The sequence below is a fragment of the Macrobrachium rosenbergii genome, chromosome 10 (assembly GCF_040412425.1).
Source record: "Macrobrachium rosenbergii isolate ZJJX-2024 chromosome 10, ASM4041242v1, whole genome shotgun sequence".
Lineage (NCBI taxonomy): Eukaryota > Metazoa > Arthropoda > Malacostraca > Decapoda > Palaemonidae > Macrobrachium > Macrobrachium rosenbergii.
Window position 1 is genome coordinate 6786937 of NC_089750.1, and position 15000 is coordinate 6801936.

Here is a 15000-nt window from a genome sequence, read left to right on the forward strand (position 1 = left end):
TAATACAGACAACGGCTACTAAAGCTATTTTCGACCTCAAATGTAAATATCTAAACACCTTGGAGGAATCCTTTAAAGTATCTTAAAATCTTCATACATTGCTTTTCTACAACCCCCACCCCTTTTAATAAGAAAAGGTTAATGAATAGAAACATAACAGGTAGGTAAGGGAGTAGGATTCCACCCACTCACACACCCTCAACTTGATAAAGAATGGCCATCAAAAACGGTTTTCGAAGACAAAAGGTGCAAACTGAACGGCGCCGGTCTTCAAAGACTCGCCTTCCTGAGGGACAGCCAATCGCTCAGGTGGACATAAAGACCCTTCACAAAAAACGGTTTTTGGAAACAAAGGGTCCCAAACTGAACGGCGCCTATGAAACAGAAAGCTGCATAAGACCTTTTCAAGTTCCATAAGCCTGGGTCACGTTTCTTAGGGGAGGAATATTATGCCGTTGTCCCACGTTCATGATCGATGGAGTCTCTTACAAGAAACACGGCCTTGGAAAAAAAAATGTTAGGCCTGATAGATAATACAGATTGGAAGATATCCCTATCGTGTGTTTGTGTGTGTGTGTGTTTGTAGGTAATGTTAAAAATGTTCATCTCCGACGTTCAAAGAAGCGATAAATCTCAGGAGCAACATCTTGTAAAAATCATTTGAAGCTCTTTTAAATTACATTGTTAGTTTCTGGTTGATAAAAGGAGACTCTTATACTCTTATTCCTATCGTGAGTGAGTGAGTGAGTGAGTGTGTGCGTGCGTGCGTTCGTTTACGTTTTGTGTGTACTACTCTAATTACGAAATCAACTTGAATCTTAAGGATGACTTCATGAAAATCCAGTGCCCCGCCCGTTCCCATTCTCTCTCTCTCTCCTGACCTTAACTTTAAAGTTCTTAATTAAAGTCCTTATCTTTAACAGATATAATTTTTACCAGAGCTACTAATTAACATATTCTACTACAGCTTTTCTACTAAATATAACTTACAAATTTGCTCAGTACAGGAGCGATGTAAAAAAAATTCATTTTTAATAAAACTGGAATTTAGTGAAACTTCCTTAAAGCACATATTTTACATTAAAATAATTTTAAAGAATATTTTTTCCTATATATAACTTGTACAGAATATTTTTTTTTTTTTAATTGGATCAGTTCCTCTTTTCTAAATTATATTTATCCTTCGAAACGAAAAATTTTTTCTGCAGAAAACGAACGGAATGAAACGAGATTGAAGTTGGTCTGATTCTTCTAAAACTTTCGTCACAAAATGTCGAAAAGTGCCCTTGGTGTCACAGGGTCGAAACGAGTTGGGCTGAATATTGAATTTAGGCCAAAGGCCAAGCACTGGGACCTATGAGGTCATTCAGCGCTGATTTGTTAATTGACAGTAAAAGGTTTGAAAGGTTTAACAAGAGGAAAACCTCGCAGTTGCACTATGGATCAATTGTTAGGAGAGGGTGGAAAGTATGATGGAAGAAACAGAATATGAAAGGAGGTACAGTAAAAGGAACGAAAGGGGTTGCAGTTAGGGGGCGAAGGCACGCTGCAGAGAACCTTAAGTAATACCTACAGTGCCACGCATGAGGTGCACTGACTGCACTACCCCGCTACGGGGAGGGTGGAAACGAGGTCACATTACATTAAGTGTCTTTACGTTTTCATTTTAAAAATGACCAGAATTGATGGAGGGAAAATATATAATCAGAACTAAAAAAAAAAAAAAAAGGAATCTATGCCGGAGACACACCTAAGGAGGGCCTAAGAGATTGAAGTTGCAGATTTCTTACTACTTCAGGGAGAACAATTTGATTCTCTAGAATCCCATTTAGTTACAAATGATCAGGGAAACCTTGTTTCGTTGATGAGACAAAAATCAAGAATGATTCGCTTATTATCATGAAAACGAGCTTGCTAAATGAAATGTTTTTCCTTCCACAAAATTTTATTTCCATTTCCCATTTTTCTGACGAACTGAGACGCATAAATGCGCATTTAATTGCAGAAATCTGCACTTCAAGTCACGTAAAGCAAAGGCTTGCATAAAACGTGGATAGGGTAATAAATATGAAATATATGTCAACGACCGCACAATGTATATCATGTGTGTGACACGAAATGTCAATGTATATTCATGTGTGTGACATTGTAACTGTTTAAAAACACATACACACTCTTAATATGTTAATGTATATTTCATAACATTTCATGCATATCCACTAATCTCTATCCTCAAATACTTCATTGTAACTGTTTAAAAACACATACACACTACATTATATATATATATATATATATATATATATATATATAAACATATATACACATATAGGTATCATATATATATATATATATATATATATATATATATATATATATATATATATTGATATATATATATATATATATATATATATATATATATATAATGTAGTGTATATGTGTTTTTAAACAGTTACAATGAAGTATTTGAGAACAGAGATTAGTGGATATGCATGAAATGTTATGAAATATACATTAACATATTAAGACATTCGTGTCACACACATGAATATACATTGCGCGGTCGTTGACATATATTTCATATTTATTACCCTATCCACGTTTTATGCAAGCCTTTGCTTTACGTGACTTGAAATGCTTATTTCTGCAATTAAATGCGCATTTATGCATCTCAGTTCGTCAGAAAAATGGGGAATGAAAATAAAACTTTGTGGAAGGAAAAACATTTCATTTTAAAGCTCATTTTTATGATAATAAGAGAATTGTTCTTGAATTTTGTCTCATCAATGAAACAAGATTTCCCTGATCATTTGTAACAAAATGGGCTTCTACAGAATCAAATTGTTCTCCCTGAAGTAGTGAGAAATCTGCAACTTCAATCAGAGTATATGTACATACACACACACACACACACACACACACACACACACACACACATATATATATATATATATATATATATATATATATATATATATATATTATATTTAATATAATCTGTGCATATATATAATATACATATGAGTGAGAGAGAGAGAGAGAGAGAGAGAGAGAGAGAGAGAGAGAGAGAGAGAGAGAGAGAGAGAGATTCCTGCAAAATCAGTAACCGAACAGTTACCGGTACAGCAGAGCAAGAAGGCAACCGCACCAGTTCCTCAGTACTTGGCTTAGAGCGGTACTGCGTAACTTAGCGAGATACCGCAACAAACGACCAGCTATTTGCTCAGTGGCTTCCTTTCTTATTACCTGTCTCGGCTAATACTAATAGATATTGGATTTACTAAAAGTTCATGGGAAGGGGAAGAAGCGGGGGGAAGAAGGGGGTGGTTGCAATTGGAAAATGATCTACCAAAGAGCAAAGATTCTTTTTTTTTTTTAATCGTTATTTTTGCCCTAATAAAGACACGTGGACTCGTGTGCCATTTAGGGTCAGTTCTTTTTTTATCTTGTTTTAATTTTCCTGCCTTGTACAGGGCGTGGGGAGGAGGGTGTGACAGAGCACGATCTCCCTGCTAACACGTTTAAAAGATCAATCTATATATTTTTTTTTTTTTTTGCGAGAGAGGCGGGGAAAGGGGGCTGCCGGCGGAGGGTCCACACCTGTCTACTACTCATAAGTGTTTTCTGAAGTTCATAACATTCTTACAATGACGCTTCGCAAACTGTCAATTTCCGTTACCACTTACTGTAGAACCCCACGTTAACTTAACCACCTCTTTCTGAAACGACGCCCACGCACGTTATATGCGCGCCGACACCCGCCCGTGTCGTACAGACACTTAAATTTCAGCGTCACAAAGATTCTTCCTAAATCATTCAATTTTATGGAAGATTTAAATCAGCCTAATCTTTTGACAAATTATGAGGCCAGCTGTTTACACAATGAATAAAAAAAAACTAGGAGAAAGCAGGATGTATTTTAATATATTATGGTTTATTTTAAGTCATTACAGGGAAACTAAGGGTGATTTAAAACATTACGAAAGTAGAAAAAAGGACATTCGGATTACCAAGATTAAGTTGTCAAAGCCAGAACGTAAGAAATACTAAGCACTGGACATTAAAAAGATTATTTAGCAGCTGCCGAGCCAAAGGCAAAATGGAACATGACTGACTTAGCTTGAGAATAAAAATGGCATATATGTATTACTAAGATTGAGAATAAAAATGGCACATATGAATTCCCAAGCTAAGAATAAAAATGGCACATATGAATTCCCAAGCTAAGAATAAAAATGGCACATATGAATTCCCAAGCTAAGAATAAAAATGGCACATATGAATTCCAAAGCTAAGAATAAAAATGGCACATATGTATTACTAAGCTTGAGAATAAAAATGGCACATATGAATTCCAAAGCTAAGAATAAAAATGGCACATATGAATTCCAAAGCTAAGAATAAAAATGGCACATATGAATTCCCAACTAAGAATAAGCATTGATTCCCAAGCTAAAAATGGCACATTCCAAAGCTAAGAATAAAATGGCACATATGTATTACTACTTGAGAATGCTTGAGAATCAAAGCTAAGGCACATATGTATTACTAAGCTTGAGAATAAAAATGGCATACATCAAAGCTAAGAATAAAAATGCACATTGAATTCCAAAGCTAAGAATAAAAATGGCACATATGTAATAAAACTTGAGAATAAAATATTTTTATTGTATTACTTGAGGATAAAAATGGCACATATGTATTACTAAGCTTGAGAATAAAAAGTTTAATTACTTAAGAGGTCCTGACACATGAATTATTAAGGCAGTGCAGGAAGCACAGAATATCAGTTTGAAGGGTTAAGAACCTTGGTACCACCTACTGATCATTACCAAATCTTGCTTTACACATACATACACACACGCGCGCGCGCACAAAAAAAATTTTGCACCACCTTCTATGGGAAAAAATTCTTACTGCTGTTGCTTTAATTATATTATCCATAGTCTAAGAGGAATTTATTTCTGGTGATAGAAATTCATTTCTCGTTATAATGTGGTTCGGATTCCACAATAAGCTGTAGGTCCCGTTGCTAGGTAACCAATTGGTTCTTAGCCACGTAAAATAAATCTAATCCTTCGGGCCAGCCTCTAGGAGAGCTGTTAATCAGCTCAGTGGTCTGGTTAAACTAAGATATACTTAACTTATAACTCAGTCTCCCCTTACACAGCTGTTTACGCAATGAAAACCTAATACTAATGCCACATCTACTGACCAAAGGTAACCGAGATATTCGTTCTGCATTAACTAATCTTTAGGTTACGACGATATTTCCTACTGATCTTGCCGTATCTTAAAGTGGATGTATTGGATAGTAGGATCAAACCAAGATAGGTATTGCTCCTAAGGGCAAGGATTAGAGAAAAGGAATAAACACGGTCACTTCCAATGAAGTACATTTGGCAACGTGGGAGGAAACGCCTAATAAAACGACTACAAGGATTGGAAACAGTATAATGGATCAATAGACTTGAAGAATGTGATTTACTAAAACATCTGGAATCTCACTCTTTAAGTACACTAATATCCTACACTTTCAAAATAATTAATCTTATTTACTAAGAGAGCATAAATTTAAAGTTTCCTTTACTAAAAGACTTCCACGTTCTCTCATATTTACCACAGCAAGAAAAATAAGTCAACAACAAAATGCTCGAGCGATGGGGGTGCCATAATGCCCTAAGGGGCATCGACAAGGGGTAAGGGGGAAGGAGGAATTTGGAAGCCTATAATCAAGAAGAGAGGGAAGAACAGAAGGAGGAGGAGGATGAGAGGAGGACGAGAACAGAATGAAGTGGGAGGGAAGACAGGGAACAGAAAGAGGAAGAGGCTTGGAACAGGTAAGGGAAGATAATGGAGGAGGAGGAGGAGGAGGAGGAGGAGGAGGAGGAGGAGGAGGAGGAAGGAGGCGAAACAGTAATGAACTACAAGAGGTGCCTTTTGTAAAAGGACCCAAATGTAACCGTTAGGATTCCTTTCGACGTGAGTTCATGAGAGCCATCGTAATGATGGTGGCGACTTTCCTCGGTCCGAGCATTTTACCCAAATGCAAAGGGTTCAAGTTTTAACTTCCTGGGCTACAGCTGTTAAACGCAACCATTTAATAATAATAATAATAATAATAATAATAATAATAATAATAATAATAATAATAATAATAATAATAATAATATATGCAGGGAGTAGACCTTCTTTGATGCATGTTTTGTTGAAAATAATGGCAGTTTTCAACGAATTAATCTTACAAAGGGTTTTTCAATTCTTCTGATAATTCTTTTTTCTGGCTCAGCTACGTTGTTGAGCAGAATTCCAATGTTCATATTTGTCTAAATTGGGATATTTGTCAAAGGTTGTTTTATGAAAATATTATATTTTGATTATATCTTGTACACTGCGCAGTCTGCATGGTTGTGTAGTCTACACTATGTAGTCTACATGGTTGAAACATGTAGACTACACAATGTACAAGATATAAGCAAAATACATTTTCACAAAACAATCTTTGACAAATATCCCAATTTAGACAAATATGAATATTGAAATTCTACTCAACAACCTAGCTAAGCAAGGAAAACGAATTGTCAGAATTGAAAAAAACCCTGTATAAGATTAATTCGTTGAAAACTGCCACTATATTCAACAAAATAATAATAATAATAATAATAATAATAATAATAATAATAATAATAATAATAATAGATCTCAGGAGACAGTCTGCAGCCCGGATCCAAACTCTGAGATACCATCCCATCAAGATTGTGGGATAATAATAATAATAATAATAATAATAATAATAATAATAATAATAATAATAATAATAATAATAATAAGCAATCTAGTAAATAAGAAATATAATAACTTTGGCAAATAAGAAATTATGTAAGAATTACCAACAAAAACTACCCTAACCTATAACCTAATGAACACTAATTATGTGTATATATATATATATATATATATATATATATATATATATGAGAGAGAGAGAGAGAGAGAGAGAGAGAGAGAGAGAGAGAGAGAGAGAGAATCTAATTCCGCAACTCTCACCTTTCAGACGTAAAAAAAAAAAAACGAAACCACACCTGCTTAAGAGATCTTAGTGGCGGATCGTTACAGCACTCTGCTAATTCTTGCATCACAGGAAACGATCGTTATTGCAAGACGAAGACGGATGAGATAAAATCGAAAGTATATTTCACGCTCACTTAAATCCAAAAGAATTTTTTGAAAAATAATTTTTGATTTTTGGGAGGGGGGGGGCAGATGATGATGATGATGATGATGATGATGATGATGATGATGATGATGATGATGATGATGATGATGCTGATGATGATGATGATGATGATGAAGCTTTCAAGTTACCGCTTCCTCGAATTCTGACACTCGAGGTATAAGACAGTACGTGCAAGAGGTGTGTGTGTGTGTGTGTGTGTGTGTGTGTGTGTGTGTGTGTGTGTGTGTGTGTGTGTGTGTGTGTGTGTGTGTGTGTGTAAGAAGGTTTGATGTGCATCTCCTGAGCCTCTTTATTGTGTGGAAGATTCCTACACAGAGGTTCATCCACGATTCAGCAGTAAATTGTACGAAAGGTTTTCTAATCGTTGTATTCTTTGGGAAAACTATTTATGTCGAAAAAGAAACTATTTATTGCATTCTCATACATTCCTACATACAATCTTGGGATAAATGTACGCCCCAATGCTACCAGAGAGAGAGAGAGAGAGAGAGAGAGAGAGAGAGAAGCACTTACATATTTAACATTCCCTCTTCCCTACCAAATGACAAGCATTCAGAATAATGCAATTTCTATCATAAGAAAACTGGACAAATGTCACAAATGTTATATGACACCATCAGCAAGAAAATCCCTGGCGCCTCACCCTTTAGTGAAAACAGTCGCTCACATACCCCACAAGAAAGCATAACGGTGCACAAAAGAAACTTCCAGCCATGCAACAACATCAACAACAGCAACAGCAGCAACATTACCCAGGTACCCGCTACTCCTGCAGAGTGGTGTTGCAGGACAGGTATGTCAACAAGTTTTTGCAGTCGTCCTTTAAAAAAGACGATGGAAAAAAAAAAAAAACAAGATTGTGCCTTTCCATCCGGGACCAGCTCTGGACATACTCAACGTTCAGGCATTCGAGGAAAAAGGAAATTTTGTTATTTTTTTTTTTTGCCTCTTCGGTATTCTTTATTTCCTTTAATTTCGAATGCAGAATTGTTGAGTTGATATCCTGACTATATTAAGTGAGGAAATTCAAATCTTTAGTCGATTTTTTCCAACTTCTGTGGCAGACAGAAAATTTTTTGCCAAGTTTTCCTGTCCAATTCTATGAAATATTTTCTTACTTTCATGAAATATGTTACGTAAATTATGGGTAATGATAACCTCAAAGACTACAACGGTATAATAATAATAATAATAATAATAATAATAATAATGTTAGTGTGAGTAACGCTGAATAGACTAACAATACAAAAGTTTTCTTTAAAAAACTAATACTTTTCTATTGACATACTAACACATACTTTTTATAATAATAATAATAACAGATTTAGTTTAGATAAAAGTACAAGAACGAAAGTAAATCAGATTGCCTTGTCATCTTAATGAACTGGCAGTTATCAACTCAACTTGAGCAGCAGAAATATGACTGGCAAAATGAAGAGTAATTGTGCAGTCTGCCTGAAAGTAACGTATTCAAGCTTTCACTAAGTCAAAGTTAACATTCGCAACGACAAAATGAGGGTTAGAATAACAACATTAATCATGTATAATGAACGGGAGGCAATAGTAATAATAATTATCAGTGATAATATATACAATGGTATAGATTAAATCAACATCACCATTTATTGAGATTTTTTACTTATTAAAAAATAAACTTCTGAATATTGCACTAATTATTGTATTCAGAGGAGAACACCGTAGTTTGCTGGATCAGGGAGATTATATGGCTGCCTGCTTAATTCTCTCTCTCTCTCTCTCTCTCTCTCTCTCTCTCTCTCAATAATTCCAAAATTAGATTTTCTCAATTTCTACAGACTCGTTCTAACTACAATTACACATGCATACATATACACACGTACACACATATATACATGTGTATATATATACATATATACATACATACATATATATATATATGTATATATATAATACTGTATATACACACATACACATACATACATATATATAAATGTGTATATATATACTAAATAAAATTTACAAGACCATTTCGCTCAATGCGATTCAATCGATTCTAATGCAAAGATGAAAAGTAAAACTTATTCAATAAAGACGTCGGTTAAAGCAAACAGCAAGCTGCAATTCGGAATTTCTGTTGATCATTATTGCTGTGGGAAACATGACATCTGTCACCTCCTGTCTATTTCCTGATTTCTTCCTACCATGAAACATCTGTCACCTATTGTCTATTTCGTAATCCCTTATTCCCACGTGAGAGAGAGAGAGAGAGAGAGAGAGAGAGAGAGAGAGAGACTCTTATCACGGAAGTATAGGAATGAATGATCGTCTACCTATAATATAAATAAATATATGTATATATATTTACATTTCATATATATATATATATATATTTATACATATATATATATATATATATATTTATATATATATATATGTATATATATATATATATATATATATATATATATATATATATATATATATATATATATATATATATATATATGGCCCTTATGAGAGCCCATCATACATAAACCTAATTGAATATTTCATGGTCACATGAAACTCTCCTAAGTCATTCCTTTTATCATAACCTATACTTTAAATCTTCTAACTTTTGGATAAAAAAAAAGAGTCAGGCGAAACATACATAAACAGAAAACGTCCGTGGGACACGCGTGATACTGCAGAACAAATTGCTAAAACAGTAACTCAATGTTTACATTAACTGGAGGCTCGATCCTATAATTGCCTTCACTAATAAGTCTCAAAGTCGGCTCAACAGACGCAAGAGAAGCCTCTGACCTTTGACTCATCGCATGACCTTGAACTATCAGTCAGGCTCAGAAATAAAGGTCAAGCCAACGAAATAAATTACAGACTTAAGGATACGAAAAGGGACTCAAGGCATTTATAACGAAGGTACAAATGCAAGACCCTTCTTTTTCAAGCGGCTAATGGTCACCGCAACTGTAAACACACATGATCTCGGCGTGTGAGGCGCTACAACACACGATAACCTTCTGATACGTGTAATGAAAACAAAAGACCCACCGCGCAAAAAACGAGGACCACATGCCACAAAACACCACAAGACTTCGCCGAAATACATCACGCTCGGAATTAATGCTGCAACACACAGAAACCGAAAACAGTGAAACAAAAATTTATAAAAAAACAAATTCTTCAGCATGAAAATCAAATTCTAAAACAAAGTTGAAAGATACTTATAAGATTGTCTTGTCCTTATTTTCCTCAACCGAAATGGAGAGAGGAGGGGTTGAAAAAAGTGTAAAATCAATTTATTTCTATAAATAAAACCCCAGAAAGGGGTAAAGACAGATAAATAAAAGTATGGATGGGATAAGTCTCCTCAGCTTGCTATGGTGATGAGAGAAAATAATAAAAAAATATAAAATAGAGAACCAGGAGTAAGTAATAAACCTGTGATAGAAGAGAAACACTAAGCAAATAACAAGAGACAAAGAATCATACATGGAGCTGAAAACAAAGAATGCTAAAATAAACAGAAAAAATGAATCATAATCAAATGAAAACAGCTTCCTCCACGCGACTTTACTGACATAACGGCGCAATACACCTTTGTTCTCTCTCTCTCTCTCTCTCTCTCTCTCTCTCACACACACACACACACACACACACACACACACTCACACATACACACACACACAGCCGACGTCTCTCCTTCCAGGAGACTTGATCGAGAGCTAAATCAGAAGCATTGCTTGCAAAGGAAACAGCGAGTTCTACATTGTCCAAACATTCGAGAAGTCAACAGTCTCGGCGCTCCGGGATCCACCTGCTGCCTATATAACCTTTTAAAGCCCGAGTTCAGTTCGAAAAAAGAAAAAGAATTAAAAAAAGAAACAAAAATCGTACAGCGGCGCTGAATGCCGAGCTCTGCATCGTCAGGTGTAAAAAAAGGCGATCCCCACTACCGAACTGCCTATTCATCTATTAACTGATTTAAGCATACATCGTCTCAATGAATTGCACGCCCGTGTTTACACACGTGACTACACAATACGTCCATTGGAGTGTGACTTGCACACTCTGTAACTATCTCCGGGCGGAGAGCACGCGTGCAACATGGCACGGCGGCGCGCACGCCGAGTGCAGTGCGCATCTTTGAACGATGATTCTTGAGCAACAACACCTGTCGGGGTTCGGTGTGTGCTTATCAACGGATTGTTTCGGGTGAGTTCAGCGTCTTCATCCCTCCTCTCCGCGTTATCATTGGGATGGAAATGTTCTTCACATTAATATGAATGTTAAAAAAATATATATCCCTTTTGGGAATGGAGGAATAGAATGGCTAAATCAGAGAGAGAGAGAAAATTCTTATACAAAAATTGATTTCGCCTACCCAATGACTGATAGCATAGCCAGATCAGAGAGAGAGAGAGAGAGAGAGAGAGAGAGAGAGAGAGAGAGAGAAATTTCTTATATAAAAATAGATTTCATTTAATCAATGACTGATAGCATAGCCAGAGAGAGAGAGAGAGAGAGAAATTCTCATATCAAAATAGATTTCGCCTAATCAATGACTGATAGCATAGCCAGAGAGAGAGAGAGAGAGAGAGAGAGAGAGAGAGAGAGAGAGAGAGAGAGAGAGAGAGAGAGAGAGAGAGATCTTATATGAAAATAGATTTCGCCTACCCAATGACTGACAGCATAGCCACATCAGAGAGAGAGAGAGAGAGAGAGAGAGAGAGAGAGAGAGAGAGAGAGAGAGAGAGAGAGAGAGAGAGAGAGATGAATTGTTATATCAAAATAGATTTCGCCTAAACAATGACTGATAGTATAGCCAGATCGGAGAGAGAGAGAGAGAGAGAGAGAGAGAGAGAGAGAGAGAGAGAGAGAGAGAGAGAGAGAGATTCTTGATCAAATAGATTTCTCCTACCCAATGACTACAAGCTATGGAACAGAGAAAGACTAAAATGTATCTAGCCATAAAAGAGGATTTTAACATAAAATTAACGTATAGAACATACAAGGTTCGGTCGGTCTCTCTCTCTCTCTCTCTCTCTCTCTCTCTCTCTCTCTCTCTCTCTCTCTAAGTATGAAATAATTTTCCATCAAAGGTAGAAATTTCAACAAAAAGTTATATGGCAATCCCCGACAAAAATTAACAGCCAAAATCAAGAAGGCAATCAATGTTAAATTCAGTTACAGAATTTCATGGTTAACTTGCAGGGCAATGCTTAACAGCACGTTTACACCTTCCATAAATACTAAGTCGTTCTTTCTGCACGGGGACGAGTGTATACACTATGTATGCTGTATACAACCTCCCAAGGCAATAATTCGTGTATATAATGCATGATAGCGACTTCATATTCTTTAACAAAATATCAACATTCGTTTATGACGTAACGAAAACCTGTCTTCATCCCTGATAATTACATGCCAAGATAAAAAAAATAAACGAAAGACCTGTGAATCTGCAAATAAATATAATGAAGTGATCGCAAATACTCATGTCATACGGCTCGGCCTTATGTCGTCGCTACACATTTTTTTTTTTCACGTTTCAGTTTATTTCCGGGGTTAAGTAACCGAGGTTTGTTACCATCTCTCTCTCTCTCTCTCTCTCTCTCTCTCTTTATATATATATATATATATAATTATATAATATATATATATATATATATATATATACATAACATATATATATAATATATATATATATATATATATATATATATATATATATATATATATATATATATATATATATATATATATATATATATATATATAATGTGCGTGTCTAGATGTGTGGCATTCACTTATTCCCCTCAAATCATTAGGAAGTTCAGGGTTCAAGATTAGGCCATATGGGCACGCTTCCTTTAACCCGTGAACTTACAAAGACATTTATATATTTACTCAAAATGATCAAGCAGAAGTGACTAGAGAGAGAGAGAGAGAGAGAGAGAGAGAGAGAGAGAGAGAGAGAGAGAGAGAGAGATTTATTATTTCGCACTCTTGGAACACCATTCCCAACAATAAATTAAGTCCTTACACTAAGATACCCATCGTTAAGACAAACAGTGTCTTCCTATCGGGTCGCGAAAGCAATTTTGACCTTAACCATTGGTAACGGTCAGCAGTTTTTCGTAATCCATGAATCAAGGAGCAAATATTCTCATATTGACCGTGATGCGGACCTAAAAAAAAAAATAATTAGCCTTTCTCCTTGCTTGCAGTATGAAGTTCATCTGCATACATTGCGTCAGATCAGACAATGTACACAACATACTGTATTATTATTATTATTATTATTATTATTATTATTATTATTATTATTATTATTATTCAGAAGATGAACCCTATTCATAAGGAACAAGCCCACAGGGGCCACTGACATGAAGTTCAAACTTCCAAAGAATATGGTGTTCATTACGAAGACGTATAAGGCGGTAATATATTGACTTTCTTATGTTTATGTTTATTTATTTTTAGATGTTTTTCACTCTGTTACTATCCTTTGTCTGAATAAACATTTTGTATGTTTTTTTTTTTTGTTATAAAGTAATGTTCTTAAAGTTTTCAACAGTGAACCATTTCCCCATATTTTAGGTAGGGGTGGCTCTACAGTAAAATCAAGACTAAAGTCACTGTCACAGTGGAGTACCTCTACAGTAAAATGAGGACTAAAGTCACTGTCACAGTCATTCCTGAACAGCTGAAGCAAGGATGAACTAGCCAAGAAATTAGCAGCTTCATAAACCTTCACGTTATTACTAAGGTCACAGATCCCCAAAACACAAGAAAACAGTTTCTAGAATGTTTGTCAGGTACAGCTGGAACAAACCGACCTCACGGAATGTCAGGCCCGGGCTTAAAAGCAACAAGCGTTAAACACTAATATGGGTGGATTAATGGCAATTATCAAAGCTAGTTAGGTAACATGACACTAATTTGAACTACGTTCCGTAACATCTGCAATTAGATGGATGTACCGTATAACAAACAAACCAAAACCGATTAATTTCATGACTTACCTGAGCTCAGCCACTCATTTGCAAGTACAATGACACTGAGGCCTCCCTCACTCTGCCTCACTGTATACTTGCCAAGACGAGTTTTTTTTTTTTTAATTAGGCCCTCTCCAAGGTGAAGTAAGACGTCAAGAACACATCAGTCACTCAAATATCTTTTCTTACAATCGACCTGCACAAACTCCATCCCAAATGAACCCGTTTCGAAACTTACCTGGCGAAGGAATATCTGGCGCTCTGTCGCGGTCCCCCTCGAGCGAATCTTTATCACAGTCGGCGAAGATGTCATCTATCTTCTGCTTCTGCTCGCTCTTCGCCTTCAGGACGATCTGGGTCGACTGTGGCAGCACCGAGCGATTGTTCTTGGGCGTGTCGTACTCGCTCGAGGACGAGCTCGACGCCACCGACCGCACCTGCTTCTGCGGGGAGTCGTAGATGTGGGTGGCGGCCCTTGGGACGTCGTAGGTCGTCCCTTGCATCATGGAGTTCCCGCTGATCGTCACCTTGTTGGACTTGGACTTCGAGGACTTGATGCTCCCGGACGAGGAGGACTTTTTGTTGGCGGGGGCGTCTAAGTTCGCGTAGACATTGGTCTTCGAACCGACGACGTTCATGTAGGTGGGCTCTTTTTCGTCGATGTTTTCGTAGAGGGGGGTGTCGAATTTGACGTTCTCGTAGTGGAGATCACTGTGGACTTTGTCGTAGAGATGGTGGGGATGGTGTTGGTGATGGTGAAGATGGTGATGCTGCTCC

General features: G+C 36.3%; 1 protein-coding gene across 12 annotated transcripts in view; it reads right to left on the bottom strand.

The window, feature by feature from the left end:
• The window catches only part of LOC136842464 (uncharacterized), a 764342-nt gene that overhangs the window by 143917 nt on the left and 605425 nt on the right, over nt 1-15000 (bottom strand). For all 12 annotated transcript variants that reach the window (XM_067109832.1, XM_067109829.1, XM_067109831.1 and 9 more), the window contains one exon: nt 14462-15000. This exon is cut by the window's right edge and continues 957 nt beyond it. In XM_067109832.1, the coding sequence (XP_066965933.1) occupies nt 14462-15000 (539 nt within the window). The remainder of the gene's footprint in view (nt 1-14461) is intronic.